General features: G+C 40.3%; 1 protein-coding gene across 1 annotated transcript; it reads right to left on the reverse strand.

Moving 5' to 3' along the window:
• Nucleotides 1-9,599: 9,599 nt before the first annotated feature.
• LOC139447681 (uncharacterized) lies at nt 9,600-21,886 on the reverse strand. Its single transcript, XM_071229116.1, has 2 exons — nt 20,686-21,886; nt 9,600-12,997 (listed from the first exon to the last, which is right to left on the reverse strand). Exons 1-2 carry the CDS (start codon nt 21,539-21,541, stop codon nt 11,172-11,174), a joined length of 2,682 nt encoding a protein of 893 aa, XP_071085217.1. The 5' UTR covers nt 21,542-21,886; the 3' UTR covers nt 9,600-11,171.
• Between the last annotated feature and the right edge of the window lie 5,607 nt (nt 21,887-27,493).

Below are 27,493 nucleotides of genomic sequence, written 5' to 3' on the forward strand. Positions count from 1 at the left end.
GCAAAGTTCAAGTCCCTCGCATATATCCAGTGCAAGGATGGTGCACAGCCTGACAACTACCTACGCTTGCTGAGCAAGATACACAACGCATGTCCTCCTGTGTCCAAACAGCCCAGTCCTGTACTTGTAGGACTTGCCACACACGCACTGAAACGTCACATTGTCATGGATGGCTTCTCTGTGATAATGCAATGAACGAGCATCAGAGAAAGATTTATCACACTGTGGACAGGCATACTTCGCGCTATCAGATCGGTCTCTAGGATGAAAGTATTTAAACAGGGCTTGGGAAGCCATGTCTGGCAGGTCTAGTGACATAATGGGCGGGTGCATGCCCATATTTGGGATGTCTGGCACCCCAGTGGTTCTGATTGATGGATGCATGTCCATGTCTGATGGTCTCATTTCCACAAGATGATGTGGTTGCTGGGTGTGTCCTAACGTTTTATAACCCATTCTATGTCCCCGTTTCTGATTTTGGTCCCGAACATCTGAAAACAACAAGAAAACTCTTTCTAGACGTATCTTCCACTGGCTAGACACACTGTATGCTGAACGTGTATAATGACAAAAAGTGACGTCCACGACCTTCAGGAAGGTCAAACGTTCAAAGAACATAGTGCCATGTAAATAACAACAGAACACAGCACCCATGAAGGAGTCATATCCTAAAGATAACCACTGTCAATGTTTAGTTCAATTGTCAGATAAAAACCCTGGATGTTTTTCAATGAAATCTCTATACAACAAGACCCTAAGCCAGTAAAATGCTCCACATTCTGTTCTAAGGAAGAAGTGTAGTTGTCCAATAGAAAGTGCCAGTCACCCATGAACATGTTCTCCTGTCTCCCCAATGCTAGGACGACATGTAGGTGCAAGTTTTCCGATGGAAAATGAGACTGGGCCTATACTTGTATACCTTCCCGCATTCACACATGAACACTTTGTTCTCATGTACAGCCTCCCTATGATATGTCAGAGCTCCTGAATCAGAGAAGACTTTGCTACATTGACGACATGGCCACGTTTTCTTCCTTGTCTTTCCCGTTAAATGATCAAGTTCACTGAGAGGAACCGGGAACAAGCTGGTACCAAAATTGAAAATGCCCCTGAGCGGATCGTGTGTTGGACCAGACATAGAGTGGTTCATTGTTCCACCTGTGTTGCTGGAGCCATTCCCGTGAATTTCCCTACTGCCCTCGAAAGTTTGGGTGAAATTGGATTTTCCTGAAAGCAACAAAAACCTTGGGCTAGACATTTCAGCATAAACATATTTTGAGGTGAAATATTGAAGTAACATAACCAGAGCTCCAGATAAGCGGCGTATCTGCGTAAAATACGCATCAGAAATGCAGAAATACGCAGTAAAATAAAATCCAAGCTTATCAAATACGCAAAGAACATTACAGATACGCTACAAAAATAAAACTGCGTATCATCAAAATATTGTGAAGTAACCCTGCGTATTCGATTATCAAATCAGCAACTTATTTTGAAATTATAAACGGGCATTCCGTCAACCTTGCCAAACTCCACGATGACAGTTACATCATGTTCATTTGCCATCACACTTTCTTGTGGACATGGTGGAAGTATCATGGTATTTTTTAGTCCTATAAAGCTCTCGAACCCACACGACACCAGTTTTCAGGGACTAGATGAATAGTGTTTTTGAATATCTAACTTAAATACCCACATGTGTAAAAACTAGTGGGTAACAGAAATTTGAATACCCTGATAGAATTACTGATACCCAATGATTTTAAAATGCATGGGTAAAATACCCACAACACCAAAAGCTTATCTGGAGCTCTGCATAACGTTGGTTGGTTTGTTGTTTTACACCGCACTCAGCAATATTCCAGCTATATGACGGCAGTCTGTAAATAATCGAGTCTACCAGACAATCCAGTGATTAATAGTAACATAACGAAACTACAAAGCTCATCTGAGTTAAGCATACAGAATTGTCTATCAAGTGTTCTCCAGAGAGTGAGTGAGTGAGTGAGAATGGTATTATGCCGCTTTTAGCAATATCAAGGCAAGGAAACCAGCAATGGACTTCACAAATTGTACCCATGTGAGGAATTGGACACAGGTCTTCGGCGTAACTAGCAAATGCTTTCAGTACTAGGCTACACCACCGCCCTCTTATCAAAATGACCACCTCCGTGGTCTAGTGGTACATCGTCTGCCCGGAAAGCAGATGGTCTGGGGTTTAATCCCGACTGCACCACACCAAAAGACGTTAAAAGATTGTATTTGTCGTTACCCTGTCTGGCGCTCGGCATTAAAGGGGCTAAAACAAGGACTGGTCAGCTCGGAGTCAGTATACTGTGTCGGAGTGGGGTATCCATGTTAAACTGCGGCATGGTATCTCAGTGTGCTAGCACTATAAATCGGCATCAGTCCGACTTGTACAAGCAGCCACGCACGCACAAGCTCGTCGCAATAAAAGTGCAATAATACCCAATGAAACCCCATTTCACCTCTTATCTGACAAGAGAAGGAAGGACCAGCTAGTAACTGCATGTCAAGTGCTAAACATTCATACTGGAAAAGAGCTGAGACATGTCCATGTGTTGAACAATGAAAGCAAGCATGAAAGCAAGTTTCCTTGTCAATTCTGTCAGCTGTCATCCACAGTACCACAGTTGCCTGGCACATAGTTAACCTCAAAGTTGCCCTTGACTTGTGTGTACAACATCAAAACATGTAAACCAAGAACCTAGGAATATCGTGAGCTTTTCGTGAGTGAGGTGTTATGCCGCTTTTAGCAATATTCCAGCAATACCACGGTGGGGGACATCAGAAATGGGCTTCACACATTGTGCCCATGTGGGAAATCGAACCCGGGTCATCAGCATGACGAGCGAACACTTTAACCACTAGGCTACCCAATGGACCTCTCTTCTCGTGCATCATTGGGATGGCTTATATTTTTATTTCAACAGTTTGAACACTGATAATCTCAGACCTTCAGAAGTCATAAACATCCATCATATTCATGTGACTATACTGTGGTATTTTGTTTCTGTCAATCTGTGAATCCTTTATGTCACATGGTTTTTATATTTATTTATTTCTTTTGTTTAACGCCGCACCTAGCAATATTCCAGCTATATGACGGCGGTCTGTAAAGAATCAAGCCTGGCCCAGACAATCCAGTGATTGACATCCTGAGCATCGATCTACACAATTGGGAAACAATGATATGTATCAACCAAGTCAGCAAGCCTGACCACCTGATCCCGTTAGTCACCTCTTACGACAAGCATAGTTGCCTTTTACAGCAAGAATGGGCTGCTGAAGACCTATTCCACTCTGATCTTCACGGGTCCAAGGTCGCAAGACATCAGGTGTAGATAAGGACAAAGCGGAGACAGTACCGATCATTAAACCATTTTATTCACTCATTAATACAACTGATGAATGAAATTCACACTGTTGCTGGCTCTTCTGAAAACTTTAAAATAACTCTCCCCTGGTTGTGTTGAACTGAGCTGGTAAGGGCAACCACTTACTATATATATCACTATTCTTTTTTTGGATGTGTTTACATCTGGTTGAGTCAAACAGTCACAGAAGACAAAAATAAGCAAAAACCTGTCAGGATAAGTGAACGCAAATCTCTCAAAAAAATTCAATTAAGTACAGGTAAGAATTTGAATCCAATACAATGGCCTAAACACGATAAGGCATGAGTGAGTGAGTTGGGTTTAACACCGCTTTTAACAGTATTCCAGTTATATCGCGGCGTGTCGGCTTAATGTGGGAGGAAAGCCCGAAGTGATGCAGGTCTCGAGATGTTTACCACTTCGGTGAAACCCACGAGCACGGGTATGGTGCTGACAAACCTAGAAACATAATCGGGACGAACCGGGATTCGAACCCACAATCATAGATTTCTGGCGTGTCCAAGGGACGCATCTCCGCAAAGCGAATCGCGGCACCTTAGACGACTTGGCCACCCATGCCCCCGCATGATGAAGTAAAGCACCAGGCACCCCATATATCGTGTTCAAACATGCTAAGGTCAGGTGAATTTGACGATGATAACAGTTCCTGAGCAATAAATATCCCCAACTGACAGAACTTGAATATTATAGGATCCTTTAAACCATAATTACGATTAACCTTGCCCCATCTGTGAGAGATACAGTGAACATTTTCTCCTGTGAATCACAAGTCCTGTGCTGTATCGGTATGACTTCCCACACATACAGTTATACTCAGTGTTGTCATGTATAGCCTTCTTGTGGTAGTATACACCTGAACTGTCACTGAAACACTTATCACAGAGGGGACACTTGTAAAGCTTTCTCTTTTTCTCAGGTCTTAACGGCATCAAGCCCTGGTTACATGCAACAACTGCACTATCATAGAAAGGGAGGTAACCCTGGCCTGAGCTTCCTGTATATTCTGACCTTGACCTTCCCATACCATAACCTGAAAGTAACAAAAAGCCAATTTTGGAAATCCATCGCCAGCATGAAATGTTTTTTAATCAAATGTTACATAAAGCTCAGTCCTTTTCTATGAATGCCTTTTTTTCTTACAGCACCTTTCATTTTGAAGGTAAACTATACGATAAAGGTGAACTGTGTTTCTCAGAGTTCTTGAACCAACTGAAAACATTTTTTTAATTCATGACACCAAGGCCGATTCAATCAAGTGTGATGACTTAACTGTAATGAAATCACACCTAGTATTCACTTTGATGACATCTCCAAGAACTTGACATGATCATAAAAGCTAGACCAGTGTTAAATTAGATAGGGTCCTGGGTTCTTCAAGGTTAGAGGATATAAAATTTGTATCTAGGGAACGCCCAAATTTCTAAATTTTGACTTGGTTCATGACATGGCCCTCATTACTCACTTCTAATTTCAAACTTTGTAATATACTGATAGAAATAAATAAGGGAACACTCTTAGTTTTAGACACAGTTAAATGATCTGCTATCATGGGTTCCCAGCCTTGTCTACCAAATACGCTTTGTAATCAACGCACACAAACACATCTAAACATTGGATTCTGACATGTGTTGAATTTATATGCCGCGATTTCAAATGTACTGACAGTAATGCTTATGTCCCTATATTTCTCATTGTTCCCTTATTCGTGTCTATCAGTATATTTGCAAGCTTATGCCCTCATTGACAAATGTTCAGATTTTCTTCTGGATTTGACACTGAATATTCCGCATAGAAGCGACACACTTTTCTATGCGAGACCAATCCAGTCCTGTACGTATAGGACTTTCCACACACACACTTGAACACCAGGTTCTCATGGAGTGCCTTCTTGTGGTTGTACAGGCCCCCTCGGTCTCTGAACACCTTATCACATTGCTTACAGGGATATAATCTTTTATTATGTGTCTCGAAGCTTTTGTCGGTAAAACTTTGTCGCAATAGATTTTGCAAGTTGAAATTGTCTCTATCTGAAGACACAGCATAGAGTCTCGAAGGTCCAACGTCAATAAGGCTTGCTAAATTGCCAATACCAAGATTATCTGAAATCAAGAAAAAAAACTAAATTGTACTTGCAGGCATTTTTTCACGGACTGATAGCAGTCATGATAATGTGAATTCTAAATAGTCCCATCAGTGATGTCAGTGCCTTTTAGACAATCAATTTGTGCCCTGATTAAACTATTTGTGTTCATCAAAATTCAAAACCAACTCAACGACCATTTTTTAACACGAGTAGAAATGCAGGTGTTGTTGCAGCCCACACTTTTGACATACATGTAAATTCCTCAAATACGTAAACAGTTTACTGTGCAGGAAGAAAAATGACAGATGCACTCCGAACAATTGACATCATCAGAACCTCTTCCCAAAAGATCCAGACACGAACAAGGACGCCGGTTGATGTTGAAAGTCTCAGACCTCATCTCATACAAGCTTAGACATGTCTTGCCAATGCTGGCATTGGCAGATCCAGTACAGAGTGTCAGTTGATGACTGACAACTGTCAGCCCTGCTGACCCTTGCACATGGGGCACGTCTTCCTGTGTGTGACAAGACTAGTCCGGTATGTGTAGGCTTTCCCACAGACGCAGGCAAACACCAAGTTTTCATGCAGTGCCTTGGTGTGGTTGTATAGGCCCCCTCTATCCTTAAACACTTTGTCACATTTGGTGCAGGGATATAATTTCTTGTTTGCTGGAATATGATCTCTATAGAAAGCCTGACCACATGCGTGCTCTAAGTTTGAAATAATTTCTGGAATATCTGAGTGAAATGCACTGGGTATTTTCCGAAAAGGTCGCACTTGAAAATTCGAGTTGCCAAAACTTCTTATACTGCCAAATCCTGCAACGGAGAAAAAAAAAATCATTTTGTAGTTGAGAAGTTGATTTCCATTCTCATTTATTTCATGGTACATTGGAGACAGAGCTGAACACGTCTTGTAAGAAAGCTGTTTCAAGATGGGACTACGGGATTGGGTAGTCAGACTCACTGACTTTGTTGATGCATGTCACGGTATCCCCAATGAGTGGATGCTCATGATGTCAATCACTGCATTGTCTGGTCCAGACTCGATTATTTCACAGACCGCCGTCATATAGCTGGAATATTACTGAGTGCGGCGTTAATCGACAAACATACAAACACCAATGTATGATAGACTAAAATAAGCCTAAACCTCTCAGTGAAGCAAAGAATATCAACTGGGTAGTGTCAGGTCTCATGATAGAGTTTCTTTTATCCCTTATTTAATAAAATTATTGTGTTGATTCATACCAGCAAGCGAGTGTGGTTTTGCCACTTTAGCAATATTTCAGCACATTCACGGCAGGGGACACCAGAAACGGGCGCATTGTACCCTCATGGGGAATACAACCGGGGTCTTTGGCATGACAAGCAAGCTCTTTAACCACTAGGGTACCGCACCATCCCTGACATATATTCCGTCCTGACAGCAGGATAGGTCACATGTACAAGCTGTGATTTATGTTGCAAGTGTGGAGATGGGTTGAGTTAAATGGTTGAGTGTGTCCACGCAGTAGCAACTGCATCGATAGTGTTATTCCAGTAACCAGTTTTGGTAACATTGTGAAAACATTCAAGCTTGAATATGATCTCTGTAGGTCATGTTCAGATTAATACCTTAATTGCCATGTTCTTTTGGTTTTTTTTGGACAAACTTGTCTTTGCATTGCGATGATGTCTTCACGACAGGAGTAGTAATACCATTATCATTACTAGCTCATAAACTCCATGAATAAAGGGATGATCTACCATGATATTTTAAGTGATGTAAATACTGAAATGATCAATACATAATGCAAATTCAATTTTTGTGCAAGTGACAATATTTGCTTTATATAGACATAAACTGGTCACCATGTGGGGAGCTGCATGTCAAGTATGTAGGGTTCACTCTAGACATTTTCTGACATGGGCCCTTGTTTGAAAATTTCAAATATTCCAGAGGTACACCCACACTTGCCCATACAGCACAATGTTAAAAATGTCCCATTGTAACTGAAAATGTGAGGCTTTTTCAAATTTTGGGGCTAAAATCACAAGGTCCAACCCTAGAATTATCCCTGAATATGGAATCTTTCCTTCACAAATCATCAATACCTCATAAGTAGCACTGTAGCCCACACAATATGCAAAGGCATTTCATCCATGACGATATCAGACAATTCTTCAGTATGCAAAAAACATTGTTCCCGAGCTCGTGTGTTGTCATTTCAATGTCAGCTCATAGAAAACAGATGGCTGAGAAGATACTTCAGCGCTGCAATGTTCTAAAAGTAATCGTCCGAGGACCAGATACTTCAGAGCTTCAATGTCCTTAAATAAATCATTGTCATCTTTCCTACTGAAGCTGAGCCAAATGCAGAACACATTTCTTCTGATGTGTCACAAGGTTTGGCTTATATTTGTATGTTCTCTGACAGACACAAGTGTAAATGATGTTCTCATGTATAGCTTTCCTGTGATAGAACAGTCCACAGCTCTTGCTGAAGACCTTATCGCACTGTGGACATTGGTAAGCCTTCTTGGTGGGGCTTGGTCGGGCCCACTGAGCCTGTCCAGCATACTGCTCTAGGCTCACTGACGATGGGGAGGAAAACCCCTGCAATGAACTGGGAAGCGACTCTGAACTGCCAAAACCATGGAAACCTGAAAGGCATAAAAACTCAATTTGGACTTTTCTTTCCAATGTTTACCTTCCACAGTTTAACTTACATCGCCATTGGTAAACAATTAGGTGAAATTATAAGCAGGCTTTTTTCAGCATGTGGGTGGGTGGGTGGGGCATGGTTCATGCAAGTTGATTGTTCTTCATGTTTGACATCAGTCTTTCAAACACCACTCACTCTTTATAATGCATATCAATCTGTTAATGATTATCCTAAATCCATGGAGCCAAAGTTAACAATGTCGGATGTAGATAAAAAAATGGGCAAAATAGAGCACAGGCCTCAGAGTTGTGACTAAAACGGTAGCCAATGCGACCTAAACTTCAGTTTGTCTACTGTCTAAAATTCAGAGGTAGCCAAATGACTACCTAGAAAAATATCTTGTGGCAACTAAATTTTATTGCTACACATCTGTAGACACAAAAATAAATAACAGCTGATATTGGAAAACATGTCTGCTTATAATAGTACTCGCAAATAATTCCTTTTAAAGTCAGCAATGAACCAAAATACATAAAATTAATGTAATTCATACTTTATTTTAGTTGACAATGCTCATTGGATAAGCGAGGATATACCTATATAATCTAGTAACATAAATTGCATCATTGTTCAAGTCACAAGTAACAAAATTCAAGTACAGTTTCCATTAAGATACAATTTCAAGTGCTGTAACTTGTACGTATTATAATAGTTATTTGATAAAAGATAATTTCAAATGCTTTGGCTACCTACAATATTGGCTTGACTTCTTGATTTTACCACTGGCTACCTGGAAAAAAATAATTGTAGCCATATGGCTACTTGGTCAAAATTTAAACTTTGAGGGGCCTTTGAGAACATGGTCCTCTTGATAGCTTGTGACATAACATTCCAAACTCTACAAGTCAAGAAAGAAACCCTGTTGTGCAGTTCATATTTTATTTCATCACAATTGTCAACAACAAAAATCACAAGAAAAGAAATACATGAATCAAAGCACTTCATAGTTTCTTGAGTAAGTGAGTAAGTATGGTTTTTGCAGCTTTTGGCAATATTCAAGCAATATCATGGCGGGTGACAACAGAAATGGGCTTCAAACACTGTACCAATGTGAGGAATCGAACCTGGGTCTTTGGTGTGACGAGCAAACGCTTTAACCACTAGGCTACCACACCGCCCCTCATAGTTTCTTGTAGCAAATCCATGTAAACTATAACAATGAGTTTTGTTTGTTTCAACACATAAGCCTCAGTAATTAACACTAGACATGTTCATGATCTTGCCCATGTTAAATTGTTCCATCTTTTGCTATCATTGCAGGTGTCTTAAACCTCTAACCACAATCTGTCTTTAGCTTTGAATTAATTTGAAACCTTAATGCTGAGCAAGAGTGAGTGAGTTTGGTTTAACGCCGCTTTGGTATGGTGTTGACAAACCTAGAAACATAATCGGGCTGAGCTTTGTTTCAGGTACTTGTTTATGTAACTTGCAATTCCTAAAAAAATGTAATGAGTGATTGACAAAACCAAAATATAATAAGAAAGGGCAAGTTGATTTTCTTTAGTACTTATGGGATATCAGGGTTGAATATGTCCCCAGGAAAATATGATCATTGTTCAAGACAACATGGATCATGTTTGACCCAGCTGCGCCTCATGTACCAAATGGCACGGTGAGTGAGCGAGCGAGTGAGTTTGGTTTTACGCCGCTTTTAGCAATATTCCAGCAATATTACGAGGGGGACACCAGAAATGGGCTTCACACCTTGTACCCATGTAGGGAATCGAACCCGGGTTCTTGGCATGACGAACGAAAACTTTAACCACTAGGCTACCCGATCGCCCCCCAATGGCATGGGATGCGGCTCATAGAGTTAGTCACTTGTTTGACTGGTCCAGACTCGATTATCATAATAGGAGAATACCTCAAGGACCCCAGAAACCCTAAATTTCAAACACTGCTTGATTCAAAAGGAGCAATGTTTTATCCCAGACGTAGGACCTGGGGATTGTCCAGTGACTTATTCAGAGACCGCTGTACTAGCAACTCATAAGTACCCCACACTAAACAAACAGTCTCAAATCAGAACAGAAAGGTATTTACAAAAACGCATATTTATGCAAATATTATTTAAAAAAACAATGGCAATAGTGTCTTAATAGTAACATATATACAAAACACAGTCCTATATAGAACATGAGTTGCACCAATTTTAACTTGTTTTCCAAGAACCTTGAAAAATAATCTTTGTAAATTGACGCTCAACAAAACCATGCAAAGAAAAATTCATCTGTGTTGCTAATCAGTCTACAGAAACAAATAAATTGTGCAACCAAAGTATGATTCCATAATCCTCAAGGCATTTCAAAGATGAACATGTCAGTGTGCAAGAATGAGTGAGTGAGTATGGTTTTACGCCGCTTTTAGCAATATTCCAGCAATATCACGGCGGAGGACACCAGAAATGGGCTTCACACATTGTACCCATGTCGGGAATCGAACCCGGGTCTTCGGCGTGACGAGCGAACGCCTTAACCACTAGGCTACCCAACCCCCCAGTGTGCAAGAAACAAAGCTTAACTATTAAAAGCCACATAAACCCAAAAAGTATTTCATCATATGTCCTACTCAAAAAAAGTTAAGGACCACCTGATCTGTCATATTGTTACCTTAGGACTGACTGTTAGTTTCTATTGCTGTACATTTTAATCATACTTGCTCAGAGCAAGGTAAAAACTCCTTACATGAAATTCTTCTGTACTTATATCATGACCCAGTATTGACATTAGAAATACACTGCCTCCTGTTTTCAGATTACTGACAGGTTTGAGACCATCATGAAACATCAACAAGAGTGAGTGAGTTTGATTTTATGCCGCTTTTAGCAATCTTCCATCAATATCACGGCAGGGGACACCAGAAATGGGCTTCACACATTGTACTCATGTCGGAAATCTAACCCGGGTCTTCGCGTTTAACCACTAGGCTACACGACCGCCCCAACTTCAACAAGACCAGTTCAAATACAGCTCTGGTCTACCCTTGGCTCCTCCTTAATTTGAACATCAAACAGTTCACCAGGAGCTGCAGGCAAACCAACCGTCTCAACCCCAGCAGGTTCGGGCTTTACTTCAACATCCTCGGTTTCCAGATTCTCTTCAACATCTTTAATTTCTGTAGTCTCTTCAGCATCTTCAATTTCTGAATTCTCTTCAGCATCTTCAATTTCTGAATTCTCTTCAGCTTTGTCAATTTCAATTTTAGGCTCATCAGAAGTGTCCTTCTCCGTGCAAACCAGTCTGTGTTTTATCAACGCCTGACTGAAGGCAAAACGTTTATTACAGAATTCACAACGATGGACTTTCGGCAAGTGTGTGAGTACGTGTTCCTGAAGATCCCTTCTCTGGGAGAAAGTCTGGCTACAAATGCCACAGATCAGCTTGTTAGAAGAACTTCCTTCAGATGACGTGGACTTTTCAGCACCAGTAGTTTTGGATTTCTTTTTTTCGTGTATTACTTTTCTCTTCTCTGGATGCTTGGCTTCGTTGTGCTGTCTGAGATGAAACTTGCTATAGAATGATCTCTTGCAGATCATACATTTCCGAGAACTATCAACATGAACAAGTTTGTGGACATTCAACTTGGACTCGCTAGTACAAGAATATTTGCAATTGCGGCAACGGTAACACTTCTTTGCTAATATATTCTCATGGGATTTCTTTTCAGGAAGTTTCGTCTTACCTCTTTGTTCACTTTTTAACTTTAAATGCATAATACTCATCTCGTGTCGATTAAAGTGGCTTTTTCTGTTTGTGTGATAATCACACGTGTAACAGTTGAACCTCGCACGATCATCTACTTGGCGATTTTGAACCGTCGCTTCTTTTCGATCTTTGGCCATCAGGACAGATTTCAGTGGTGGCCTGACCACTGGGCTTTTTTTCAAACCAGAACTAGATTCTTTAATTGGTAGAGCAGAACAAGACGTCGTCACAGGAGCAGCCTCACTGCGCTTGTTGCCGAAGTGCATGTACTGTACATGCCTCACCATGTTGCGTTGGTCATGTTCAATGTGAGTACACAGCAAGCAACTGAAAGTCCACCAACCATGTGACTTGCTGTATTTGTAACAGTCTTCAACGGACGAAGATGACCCTGTGAGTTGCTGGACAGGGATCTTATTGTGAGCAGCCATGATGTGCTGATCTATTTCAGATATCTTTGGGGACACATGCCCACAGACTGAACAAGAAAACATCACTTCGCCATTGACAATGATGCTGAGGACCTTTGGTGGAACTGGACTCTCCTCGGCGGCTTGGGCGGTTTGGGCTGTATCCTCCTTCCTGCTTGATGGGGTCGGATGTTTCAGTGTACTGTGTTCCCCCATGCTGTATGCATGTTCTGATGCAGAAAAAGGCTTCAAGATTGTGTCAGGTTCCAATGTAACTCTCTCAGGAGCATCGCTATTGGGCACGCTTTTTGAGTAAACAAACACCTTCTTACTCCTACCCTCCGTGCTGATATTCAACACCTCAATTGTATCATAATCTTCCAGACTTGACTGGGGTGAGCCTTGCATGTCTGGTATGCCTGCAGGGTCAGGCTTCTCTTTCTCAATGGACTTGGGTATGTTCTGACGATCAGGAGGGGTAGACAAGACGCGTCTGGTTCTAGACCCTCCAGACCTTCCTCCATCCCGTTTAGGCAAGTGATGTGGAGTCGAGGCATGGGGAGCCTTGCCTTGTCCAGTGTAATGGACACCCGCCACTGCTGATTTGGGGGCAGTGGACTTTGGACAATTACTGCTAGCCCTTTTACTGCCTTCAGTCACATCATCCCAATCTGAAAGACCACCAGAAAAATCCTTCAACTGACAAATCTTCACAAAGGCAAGCTACAGTGAGTACTACTTCTGGGGGTGTCTCGGATCGGCCTTCATTGGTCATAGGAAATCAAGATTCCAGATCCCATCGACGCCATTTCCATACAGAATATCGAAGTACAATGTATTGCTTAACTTCATGCACAAATCAAATACGAGCAAACCAAGATGACATGCCTTCAAACACAATGGCTGTTAATCTACATTTTCAAAGGGGCGTGTCCAACAATACCAGGAAATGATATGAAATGGTAGAAGAGCTTAAGTACTCGTCATACGACTGCAACAAGAATACAAGAAGGTGTTTTGTAAGTTATATAGTCTCTTGACTTGACAATAAAACCTTTGCCTCTACTGTAAATCTGCCCATCTTAGGACAAGTTTGGCAAATGAGAATCAATCACTTGTGGAATCAATCATTAATGTCAACCTAGGAAGGATTTAACAAAAAACATAAAACTCATGTTCTTCAGGATTAGATACGAGGTTTATTTGAGATGATACTCTATAAAAATTACTTGTACTTGTCCTTATGTACATTAAAGCTTAGGAAACACATTCCTGTATGAGGAAACAGACTGATGCAGAAAAACTATTGAGAATGAAAAGTCAGTTCCACACCGGGCACATCGACAATGTAATTGCATCATCCAAACAAAATGTCATTGGATCCAACAACCAAACAACTCATCAGGTTTCATGGAAGAATCTCAAACATTGATCACAACATGAAAACAAGTCCATGTTTATCACTGGCACTGAAATGGGGGAATAGTTTGGCTAACTGAGTCCATCAAAGTCCTCATTGGAAACAAATCTGATCTGCAAACAGGAGTTATGGTTCCAGTCATTGCCTCGTTTCAATTTTCCCAAATGTCACAAACAGTTCTTCAGCATATACACCCCTGAAAAAATTGAACACTGGAAGTTCAGGATATATAAAAATAAGAAAGCTATGGTGCTTAATTTTTTTCCAGGTGTATATAACACTTGTATAACACTGTTTCTCAGTCATACCTTGCTTGGTAACACGCAATGAATATATTCAATCCTTTATTTGTAATCTAGGTCTCACAGACCCTATTCCTCCTTCAAAGACATTCCTACTCAAGAACTTGTAACTTAGGTCTTAGAGGCAAATGCCCTGTGGATTTCCTGTGTCTAGCCAGGCCAGTTCTGTAGGCGTATGTCTGGCCACAGCTGCAGGCAAAAATGACCCCTCTGTGCTGTGAGTTGACATGCTCCTCCTTCAACTGTCGGGATGCGAAAAACTTCCCACACTCATCACACTGGGCATTCTTCTTCTTCTCCGGCAGCCTAACTTTCATGAAACTCGGACACGTGCGAGCATGTTCGATCAAACTCGTCTTGAAGTGGAACTGCTTCGAGCACCCAGGACAAAACTGAGGCCTGTCATTACGATGGAGATTCACAATGTGTTCCTGAAGAAGCTTATCACTGTCGAATCTCACACCACAATCCTCGAAGAGGCACCTTGGGTGTTCTTCTATGTCCATATGGGTGATCACATGTTTGTTCATATCGTCGCTACATTTAAACTCCTCTCTACAAATACAGCATGTGTTAGGACTCAGAACAGCGCCATCCTCAGGTCCTACAAGGGAGGTAACTGACATATCCGGCTGGGAGAAAACCATCCGATTCCCACCTGGTTCCGAACGCCCACTTTGGAGGTTTTCTGTGCAGATGAAAAGTTCACTGTCAGTAAGTTCTTTCTGGTATTTGGATCAATCATCATGACAAAAATATTGGGAGATGCACTTGCAAGTTAGAAAACTATCTCTGACCAGTTGCAGCTTAAAATGTGATGACCGATAAAGCAAACAGCAAATATTCATAAATCTAGATTCCTTTAACACTGATTGATGACAAGCATGATACCGTCATAGGTGCATGCATATCCACTCTATCCAACAATAATCTCTTTAACACCAAAAGTGATAAACCTCACTGCCCTTAATGACTGACAAATCCAAGAATTCCAAAGAGAACATACACCAGCATGACAATCGGTACTTGTAGGACATTATTCCCTGTCCTCCACTAAGTAAAACCAACACCACGGAGCGGCCACCCTGCTCCCTCCACCAACATAGCTAGCATCTTATTCAAAGAGCACGCATGCGGCAGGGAAATTGGAAGAAGATAATATTTGGGGATAAAAAATTAAAGTTCCTATATATTATTTTCCTAATTTTTTTAAGCTGTAATTTAACATTTGCATTCAGAGGATTAATGCATAACTAATCAATACATTATTCTCTCCCTTGGTTCCGTTATCAATCAAACTCAAGTAACCTCCGATTAGCAAAGACAATTTATCATCTTGATAACCTACATTGGGAAATTTGCCATTTCAATTTAGGTTTTAACAACTGCTGTTGAAGACATGGAGCCGAATATTGGCCTGGCTAAATCCCTGCATTCGTTAGCTGATGAAACGATTTATTGGAAGCAAACAACACAAGAGGTATCATTTTCATGAAACGGGAAGAACTGCTCAGCGACTGAGGATGTGCTGTAGCCCTTCCCGACCGACTTGGCGTACTTGTAACGGTACAGCATCTGCCTATGAGGAACACAGATCTTCTGTGGGTGGACATCGTCCTTATCAGTGTCTACGTCAATCTGGAATAACTCCCTTAGCTCCTGACAGTATTTCAATTTGGTGGATCCATGGGCGGCACTTTTCCCACATATTCGACACACTCTCGCCAATCGAAAGATGTGGTTTTCCAAACTATGGCCAGCAACTGAAGAACAATGGGAAAGCCATTGTCAGAATGTATGAACAGAACAACAACACATGGAATCTCCCGTCTTCCTCATTCAACATTGTTTTCTAGTGGTTGGACGATTCACCGATGCATCGGTGGACCGCTATTTTTTACTTCCTGATACAAGTATCGATCAAAGTTGCACACCAAGTAAAAAATATTGATTCTTACCTTAAATGTTTGCTTGAATAACTTAATCTAGACACTAATTAGTCGTGAAAGTTAGTGAAAAACGCAAATACTTTCATCCGTTGTGTGCCATACTTCATCCTGCCAGCTGTAAATTATCAGTGTGCCAGGTATTTGGCCATCCTGTCTATGAAAAAGATGGCTTACAGGCCACAGATAAGAGCACACGCAAGTATCGTGATACGTATTGGATCGCACAGTTGGTGTATCGTCCCAGCCCTAATTGCTTCTGGCAAGATATCGGGATGACAGATTGATTGCTCAACCAGAAGAATTTGAAACAAAACCTCCACACCACATCTACCCATGTTCTGGAGCAGGCAGAGTTTCCATAGTAACTGCTGTTCACATAATTTTTTATTCAATCCGTAGTTCACTTTACACCTCCTCATAGGGATATAACCAAGTTTATCAGACACCTATAATGTATGTTTGTTTTTTTGTTGTTTGAGGCCGCACTCGGCAATATTCCAGCTACATGATGGCGGTCTGTAAATAATCGAATCTGGACCAGACAATCCAGTGATTGACATCATGAGCATCGATCCATGCAGTTGGATCACCTTCTACGACAAACAACTACACTTGACCATTCTACTTTGGTATGCAATGTACAATTACAGCATTCATTCATGAAAATAGCAATTTGGCATCTGCCAAGATTTACTCATGGACTGATCTTGGATTTGAAACTCAGGGATGAGAATGGATATTTTCCTTTTCAGCTGAAACATCTTTGCAATGGAGTGTGGTCCATAATTTAGGGGTGTTTATGGGGGAAGAAATCAGATTTTGACAAACTAGTGGTCACTAAAATCTGTGCATATGCGGAAGATTCTCATCCCTGTAAACTAAGCAGGCAAATTGCGAAAAATCATTATTTTAATCAAAATTGGGACAATTTGAAAGCTATTCCTTTCCCAAATTCCTATGTATTCAGTGCAATAGTATCAACTAAGCATAAAAGCCTCTTCTTTTTTATTGGTCCTGTTATCAGTGGTATACAAGTACCTCTACGAAGCCACAACAATAAATACTTTTTAATTCCAATCGTAGGATTTTGTTTGACATTTGCTGCAGACTTGGAGATGACTTTCGGCAGTCGAGCGGGTCTGGCCAACCCTTGGAAATGTAATGTGTAGTTTTGGGGAGAGATCTTGCTTCTGAGTTTTTTCCAGTTTGCAAATATTTCATTGAGAGCCGAGAGAACATCAGACCCTGATTCCAGGTACATGTATTATAAGTTCAGGAAATATGCTTGCTCATGATTGATGACAAACTGTATTCCATAACCGATGAACAAAACTAACTAAAGTGATTTCTTGTACAGTGTCAGAAATAACTGCCTGCCTGTATCTGGTAACCTTTCTGTCGGGCTGCATCAAATTTTCCTCCACCTGCCCGACTGTCTGGCAGGTAACTGCAAGACTACTTAAGAATTCAGTTTGATTATAACTTGTAGATTCTCAAAGGACAGTTTGCATTATTACAACTGAATCATGACGCGATTTGTCTCGAATTCTGTGTATTTTTTCAATATTAATGTCTCAATGCAGGCAGGTAACTTTGAAGATGGACAGGCAACCCTTATGAGTAACCGGCAGTCTTGTTGGGTTTCAAAAATATTTCCAACAGTTTCTGCATGTTACACTTGTCATCAGCTGTCGTCCAGCTTCCAGTACTATCTGTGCCAATGCTTTTCTTAACCACAAGCAAAGACAACCAAGTGACGCAAGACAAGATCACAGGAACAGTAATATTCCACACATCAACAACAGATTCATAACTGTTTCTTGTTGAATCCACATCTTGTCCATCAAGCAGATCAACTCCAAACCTTCAAATACTTGGTAAAGACATCTTGTCATACATAGTGTGAAGATGAATCCTTGTTTGAGATTTGATAGTCAAGTCTGAATATTTACTGCAAATGTATCAACAATCCAATCCACTGTTGCATCCGCAACATCGCATCAACATTCACCAGGGAATGCACAGGCTAGTATAAAGATATCAAGGATAATGCCCCCCCCCCCCCACCCCCTCATTCAATCTGTCAACTTCAAAGCCAATCGGCATATAAAGCAACATGATCAGTACAATACTAAAAGCATGTTTTTTTATGCAATTGCTCTATTTCAGAACGCAATCAGAAACAAGATCTGTAAAGATCAAGTTTAGAAAATGTTATGCCCAACTTATATATAAATTTAAATATATATTTTTATTTAAATCACACCAATGTTATATTACATAGCCATGGTTGTGTCAATATTTTCATGCGTTGCCATCAAATATCAGTTATTTTTTAATCTCCAAAAGAAAATATGGACATTTTAAGATATTTTAAAAACTTAGCATTCAAAATATTCACACAGACCACAATAGTCTACCCAAAACAATCAAAACCTGTGTGTGTCAGGTCATGGAAAAATATGCAAAATAAGCCTGTAAATAAACTACCAAATTTGAACATGAAGAATTTGCTGTTCATCCTGTGTTCCAAACAGTGCACCATAATCAACATAATCAATAGCCAATCAAACCCTGTGTGTATACATGTGTGTGAAGAAACCACCAATCACTGAAGACTGTCATCTACAAACCATCCAATCAGCTGTCAATGGCATTGTTTGTTGTGTTTAACTACTAGAGCATGTGTTAATGAACATGACCTGTACTTGAGGATATAATACACCATCAGAGATCATCCCATCAGGAAATAATTATGTTAAATATGGTACACCTGTGGCTAAGATCTTATTTTGCAGTATTTTACCATTGTTTTCGACCTGGTCTATTGTTGATGAGCTTGAGACGTCCTAGCCCAGGCCACAGTTGAATCAGGAAGCCAGTGTGTGGACTTACCTTGTGATGCCAGGAACCACGCCCCTTTCATCGCTGTACTGTGGCACTGGGTGTGTCAACATGACAAGTGACAAGACTGATGATGACCATTACCAAAAACAGTCCTTGCTGAATGCAATTTTTTAAGAACCTGTTTCAATTATTCTCCACACAGCAATTCAATGCCACTGCGTCAATTACATTAAATCAGCAGAGAAAACAATTCCATCAATGACAGATATAATTGTCAATACACCATTACCACTGAATGAGTTTATGAAATCATTGTCAATCAAAAGAGCTGATAAACGGTCCCAAAAGAGATTTACCCGATTCACATGGTAGTGAACAGCCATACATCAACATTGTCACTTGTAGCTAAATATCGGATAGTTAACTTTACTTCAGAAACTGTGTTGGTTGTTTTCATATTACACATTTATCTCATTCAAATACACTAACACAAAACAGGCACAGCTAGCACACTGCAACAAAGATGACTGCTCAATTTTTTTATTTTTTTTTTTTTTTTGGTTTGTTTGGGGGTTTTTTTTTGGGGGGGGGGGGGGGGGGGGAAGAGGAGAGGGGGAGAGAGAGAAGGGTGTGTGTTAAACAACATAACAGCGAAGACTGAAACAAAAGTTGATCAGTTCCAGACCTGAGATGATAACCTTTTCAGAAGACTTGAAAATATGAAATAAATAACACACTTCACCATAATCAGTGACTCAGTTAATCTCAGAACTTGCAAAATATTTTTTGTCACTGGAAAGTGAAACATTGCTTTATGTCCACATTACATTTTTGCTGGATTCGCACAAACACTATATAAAATCATCTTAATTGTAATGTGATTCACTGTGCCCATGAGAAATCAAAGAATGCTTAGATTCTGTTTCAGTGCTAGATTGTTGTCACATGCTGTCAAGAATGTAGTATTCTGTGAAAAAGCCTTGCCCCACCCCCCCTGCATGTGTCAAAACAGAACCAAATAGGGACAGGGTGGAACTTGTGGCAACATTGTTCAAGCCATCCACCACTGATGTGTACAGCAGATTCAACTTTGTTTTGTCATCACATGTCATTAAAATTTCAAAAAGTGCCCACAATATCATTCTTTCCATTTTCACATCTTTTGTTTTTGAAGAAAACTAATCATTTTGTATTCTTGACAATGAGAATAATCGAACACTGTGCAAAATCTAGAACTGCCAGTCATTCCCAACATGCTTCAAAACTCCTGATACCTTCTTACTTCTGAAATGTCAAATCCTGTGTCAATTCCAGCCCCTCCTCCCCCACCCCTCCTCAGAAAAACTTTTTTGTCCTTTCAATGTATTGTTCTTTGTCTGCAAAATTCTAGGTTTCTTTCAGATAGAACTCTGGCCCTGAAATAACACAGAATAACCTGAAGTCTTCAGATTGATTCCAAGCTGACCGTTAGTCCCTTGTGAATTTACAACCTTTTAGCTCCCAATTTGTTTTTGCATGTTATCATCGAATATGGGAATTCACAGCAGGTCAATTTATCGACCACCCTGTAAAGATACCAAGTAAACTTAAGCATGAGAAGGCACATGATGAATTTGAAAAAAGATCACTACCTGCACCCGGAAAGACTGATGTCATTTTCAAGTTAAGTTTATCAGGCTAGTTCTATAGGTTTGTAAATTCCACTCAAGTGAAATACATCTCCCTCCCAACCCCAGCAACATCTTTCTCAGCCTATTCACACCAATACACCAAAATCACACAGCTCTGCATCAGGAATGACCAGCAGTTCTTAAAAGTAATGGTCAGAAATAGATAATTACCGTCGTTACTGTAATCTGCTTCGTTATCGTTATCGTCGCCATAGTCATTGTCTTCTTGAAACACTAAAAAGTCATCTGCACTTTGGTCACCATGATGAACTTGACTAGTACTGGGTTCGGCGTAATCTGGCACATGTGGAACGTTTTGATGGAAGGATGAGGATGAAGATGCGGGCGATTGAGAATGCGATGATTGTTGATGAGAGAGTCGATCTAGAGCTGCTTGGGACGTTTGCGTATGAGGTACACCTGATGAGAAGTCTATTTGCATGTATGGAGTCTCTTTCTTTGGCACGATATCATTCAATTCAGAGTCAGGTTCTATTTCTATTAAATCTGGATCTTCAGGTTCTTGTTTCACATTAACTGGAGGGTCAATTGCAGATTTTGATTCAGAGTTGTTGGACGGACGTGAAGTGATTTGAGGTTGAGGTTGAGGAATGTGGCGAGATTGCACTGGTTCTGAAATCCTTCGACTCTTTGGAGCAGGAGAAGACACTGGCACAGAAAAGTCATACGATCTCTTATGAGTTACTGAATGATGTATATTTTCAGACATTGACATTATGATGTTCGGTTGTTCTGCTGGGGCTAAGGAACAGTCCACATCGAACACTGAGAGTTTTAATGTCTTACATTCACTCTTTGATATCATGCTTGAATTTGACGACACACCGTCCACTTTGAACGTCAATTTGTTTGATCTTAAAGCAACTTGAATATTGGCATCCTGCGTTGTGCCATACGAGTTCACGGATGCCGGGAATTCAAGATTAGATCTTGGCCCCCTTTTCAAAGTGGAAAATAGGTCACACAAATCCACTGGAATTGTGAATTCTAATGTTTCGATGAACATGCTTGAGTCTGTTTACTACAGCAACACACACAAATATCACAATACTGCTTCCTTAATACCGGTCTCGAGAAGAGTCGTACGATTCGAAATCACCATGGATGACACAGCATGGGCAGGTGCGCGCTCAAATCGCCATGCATTGTTTCCCTCGAGAGCCGATCTGCAATCACACGTGTCTGTCCGAATACATCGAACAGATTTCTGAAGATATTATGCGTAGTATGTTGCAAGACTGTATTAAGCGACTTTTGCACCATTTATCGCTTCATTTACTTCGAGTATGTTGCGTATTTTCATCAAAATTCAGTCTTCCTATCTTCCCTATAACAATGTCGGCTTCTTCGACGATACTTCCGGTTATTAATATCATACCATTCGCCAAACAACTAGTATCAATAAAAACACACACGACGTGAACGACAGCCTGAATTTTAATAAATAAAAAAACACAATTTTGTATTTATTCTTCTTGTTAGGATAATAACAACAGCCGATTCAAATAATAATTACGTTTGCAATGTCTTGTATAATTTAGTATAGAGGCAACGCTGAAGAGGCAATGCTTTCAGTTTATTTTTCGAATATTCCGTCTACTAGTTAAACGGAATCAATAATAAAACATAGGTCTTTTCGCGAAACCTGTATTTCGACATTTGAAATGGGTAAAATCAAATGTCGGTTCATCAACATTTATTTTAATACACGACACAGCATCAACAATAGCGTGGTACATTCAACCGAAAAGTTTAACCACATGAAATTAGTGTTAACACATTAACTCGGTCACTGTTTTATGTGTACATATTCTTCACATCAACAGGGCTGGAGGAGAGTTCATTGTTATTTTTAAGCATTCAAAGCAGTAATATATTTAAAATTTAATCTGTAAATAATAATAATAATAATAATAATGATGATGATAATAATTCTATTATTATTGTTGTTGCTGTTATTATTATTATTTACATATTAAAATTTAAAAAATATTACTGCTTTAAATGCTTAATAATAATAATGATAATAATAATAATAGAATTATTATCATCATCATCATCATCATCATTATTATTATTATTATTATTATTATACGGTCACACAAATTTACTGTTTATTAACTTTTTTACTCCGGTCCTTTCAAACGATGGTTAATTTATTATTCGAATAATGTGATCTGATGAAACAGATATCTGACATGATGTTACAAACCTTGAGTTGGTTATATAATTTGGTCATGCAACTTATCGCTTTTAAGAGAACAACACTCCAATTTCGAAAGTACTGAAATATGGATAGGCTTCTCTCTTCGCGGATTATGGACTACAATCACGACTGGATTGACTTGTGTTCGGCGCTATTCTCGCTGCGCTGCGCGAGGCGACACCTATCGGAGGATGGAAGAATGAGAAGCCATATATCATAACGAAGGATTTACAATAAAGAGCTGTAGCCAAACGGAAATGTGTAGTTGTTTCTGTTGATTAATGCATACACGACTTGAAAGGGTGAAGCTATCGGTCAACTGGTCAAGACGGATGCGGTACAGACCAACCACGAATCAGCTCAATTCTCTCGGATCTGGGCTACAAACTATAGCTTCTGGGCCAGAGGTAGAAACGACAAGTCATCCTCGACCCTCTATTTCCTGATGATAAACAGACCGCCTCCTTGTACTAGTTGCAGAGCGTTGGCCGTGGAGAGCGGAAGGTCCAAGGTTCTAACCCCCGTGCGTCATACCTAAGACGTTAAAAGATGGTACTTGTTGTTACCCCGCCTGACGCTCTGCATTAAGGGGATAAAAGAAGGACCGGTCGGCTCGGAGTCAGTATACTGTACTGTGTTTGAGTGGGGTATTCATGTTAAACTTCGGCATGGTATCTCAGGGGGTTAGCACTATAAAATCGACATCAGTCCGGACTAATACAAGCACACACACACACACACACACACACACACACACACACACACACACACACACACACACACACACACACACACACACGTGCAGTCGGTATAAAAGTGCAATAATATTGGCCGCGAACCCTATTTCACCTCGTCTATGATAAAAACCTGAACCTTTTCGACACCGTGGCATCGTTTTGAGACCGATAAATAACATGGATATATAACGCCCCGGAATCGACAGGTATTGCTCTGACTGTAAAAGAACATAAGACAAAATCATCTACGGAGTATTTAATAAGTTCCAAATATTTTTTTAACGCCGCACTCAGCAATATTCCAGCTATATAACGGCGGTTTGTAAATAGTCGAATCTGGACCAGACAATACAGCGATTTACATCATGGGCATCGATCTACTCAAATGGCATCCGATGACATGCATCAACCAAGTCAGCGAGTCTGACCACCCGATACCGTTAGGCGTCTCTCACAAAGAGAATATTTTCTATCTCACGTTTTAAATTGATTCTATATAATTATGTACATAAGACTGAAAGTACAAGAGTTATAATTTCACACCAAAAAGTGGTCTCCCGCTGCAACTGTAAGTATTACTCATAAGCATCAGACCCGTGAAGATTCGGTGTAGAATAGGTCTTCAGCAACCCATGCTTGCCGTAAAAGGTGGCTGGCTATACTTGTCGTAAAAGGCGACTAACGGGATCGGGTGGTCAGGCTCGCTGATTGTTTTATACAATAATCCTATAAATGTAAACATTTTATTTTAATTAAGAAAGTATTTCTAGATGTAGTACAAGAGAATCTATTCCAAACAGAGAATGCATAAAACGAGAAATTATTCAATTTTTTAACACTACGAGATGTAACTATTTGTCAATTGTCTCAGAAGAAAGTCTTTTTGACTTTTACACACATATACACACACACACACACACACACACACACACACACTCGCTCACTGAATCCACTCTGTCTCTCCTGCATAAGCTGAGGTGAAAAGGTGACGTTTGAGTTGACCCTTAAATGCCAAGAGTTCTTCTGTTGATTGAAGGTTAAGTGGTACTTTGGTCCAAGTGAAATGTTCATATTCAGAAAATCATCTTCCCGAGGCAAGAGAGTTAACTGACTATGAAAGTCCAGTTTCCACCCTTGCCTAACTGGCAGGAATTATGGAGTTACATTTTGGCTGGATTAACGAGTCTATGCATAGTCCAATCAAAATCGCGCACCGAAATCGAAATCCGGTTAGTAAACTGTCGTGCAGATTTCGGTCGATTTCAGAATTTGCAAAGCATCTGCACCGCCAACTCGTTGTCGACAGACAATGTCAAAGTCTTTTCATGTTTCTAATCAAGGTGCTCACTTGATTTGATGCACTTCGCGATGTAAGACCCGTTTTTTCACAATATAGATCTTGATTATCGATCAGATCGTCTTGACTGGGCGCCGCCGTTTTGTTTGAAACAAATGCAAGTGATACGAGAGGTAGAATCTGATTGGTCCATAGGAGAGGCTTAAAAGGGACATAACTCGTAATAACCATTGGTGACTTTCAAAGTCAGTTAAATCCTTGCCTCGGGAAGATGGAGAACGATTTGTCACCAGGCGATTTTGTTCTTGTCTGTGGAACCCGAAGAAGAGACTGGTCACTGGAGCGGAGAGATCTAGTTGGCTGGTGGGGATTTGGAAGCTGAGACAGACGGTGTTTGGCTTGTCTTTTCACTCTCTCGTGAACATGGCGAAGGATCTTGTACTGGTTTCTGAACTTGATGGGAAGCCAATGAAGAATTCTCATGACAGGAGTGATGAGTTCAATCGTTTAAGTTCTGGGGATCAATCTTTGCGCTGCATTCACGTCGTTTGGGCAAAAGATGATTCCGGAGACCAAAGAGTAGGGACTTGCAGTAATCGTGGCTAATTAAATGGGTTGAAAAACATGAAGAATGACAGGAATGGGTTACGAAACATGTACGAATTACAAGATTCATGTACGGATCACGAATTGTAAGAATCACCTACGACTAAGTTACGAATATGCCGAATGTTCTTACTTAATTCTTACATGATTCGTATTTGACTCGGGACATTCGTTGCTGTTTCGGAATGTTTTCGGGATAAGGACAAGAAATTTTGGGAGCCACGAATCGCTAAGAATAGCCAAGAATGCAAAAGAATCGATTACGAAGCTGTTACGGAACATAAACATTAATTACGAATTGATTACGATACAGCCACGAAATTGCAATTCGGGGACCATTTCACGAAAGTTTTTGACAAACAAAAACTTTCTCGCCGATTCGACAAACTCCCGCGAGCTGCACGAATCTTTTGGGAATGAAATAAGATTCATTTAAGAATTTCAAGAAATGTTTGAGATTTATCTACGAACATGAAAAAATTCCTATTCGGGGTGATTCGGGATATTCGTGGTCGTAGTGAAATAGGAGCATAAACCCGAACTAGTGCAGATGTTAATTTAACATCCAAGTATCTGCGGATCATGCTGACGATAATACGCTCTCCGACAGTTGATGCGTGGTTCCATACTAAGGGGGGATCGAAAAAAACCATGATGTTGCGAAATGGTGAATTAGCAGTGATTTCACTTTTGCCAAGACAGAGTTATGGAGGCGAATGTGTTTTCTGAAGTGTATGATTGTTTGTTTGTTTGTTTGTTGTTTTACGCCGCACTCAGCAATATTCCAGCTGTATGGCGGCAGTCTGTAAATAATCGAGTCTGGATCAGACAATCATAGTCGCCTTTTACGGCAAGCATGGGTTCCTGAAGACCTGTTTTACCCCGGAATCTTCACGAGTCCCGAAGTGTATGAGGACAAGAGACAACGCGTTCGGGGTTTTCATCGTTTGAGCGTTAGATAATTTGAAGACATCCAGCTTTTAATACTGTTAACACACCCTTGATGAAAACAAGCATTCTGGTGAAGTAGAGTCCGGTGGCTTGAATGACAGGTAAATCTTGGTACCATCTGCGTACAGGTGTACGCCCAAGTTAAAAGGTCTCACAATATCACGAAGAGAACCTGTATGGGTACTGAGGGGCCAAGTAGTGATCCGAGTACTTTTGGTGAACGAAGCATTTGATATTCAGAAATATGAATGATCAAATTGTTAAAGTCTGTTTACCTTTTGGCCTCTAAATAAGAACATATAAATCAAGCACTGAATAACCACTATGACAATATATGTAGAACAATTTTATTATATTGCAATGTAAAGTAAATATTTGTTCACTGGAAGGCTGAAGCATTATGTCTTGTAGTATACTTATGAACCATCTAGTTATACTTATACACTGAAAAACGCCTGATGTTTTTGTACTACTCCTACTGTATTTGAGAGTATGAAAAATAAATTAGTTTTACTTTTTTATTGACTGTTGTAAATATGGTTGCTGAAACACATATCTAAACTGCCGGAATGAAAATGTAAACATAAAAATTGGATTTGGCCAAAAAATTACAAACTTTTTCAAAAAAGCTACAAGGCTGAAAACGGTAGCCGAAACGATGCAAACGTAAGGTCCAAAACACAAATATGGTACCCGGATCTTTTCCAACGAATAACCATTTCTTGTTTTGTTTCATTTTGAAATTCCAAACTGTGTAAACTTCCTTCTGTGTGCGATATCTAGTAAAACTCCTACATGGGAAAATGAAAGAACATAAAATGGGCGGGGGGGGGGGGGGGATAATATTGCAAAATAGGATACCGTCTCATGACCTAGTCTCCCCTTCTCCCCGAGATATGAGTTGAGGTGAGGTGTAATGGGGTTTAACGTCTCGTCCAAGATTATTGCACTAATATAGCTAAGTGCATGCAAGCGTGCGCGCGTGCGTGTGTATGGCTGTTTGTACTAGTCCGGACTGATGCCGATTAAAAGTGCTAGCTCACTGAGATACCATGCCGCAGTTTAATATGAATACCCCAGCTGCACAGTATACTGACTCCGAGCCAGTATGGTAAGACGCCTTGTATTAGCCCCTTAATGCCGAGCGCCAGACTGGCTAAC

Source organism: Haliotis cracherodii, unplaced genomic scaffold (genome assembly GCF_022045235.1).
Source record: "Haliotis cracherodii isolate W230 unplaced genomic scaffold, xgHalCrac1.p SCAF_7, whole genome shotgun sequence".
In the NCBI taxonomy this organism is placed as follows: Eukaryota; Metazoa; Mollusca; class Gastropoda; order Lepetellida; family Haliotidae; genus Haliotis; species Haliotis cracherodii.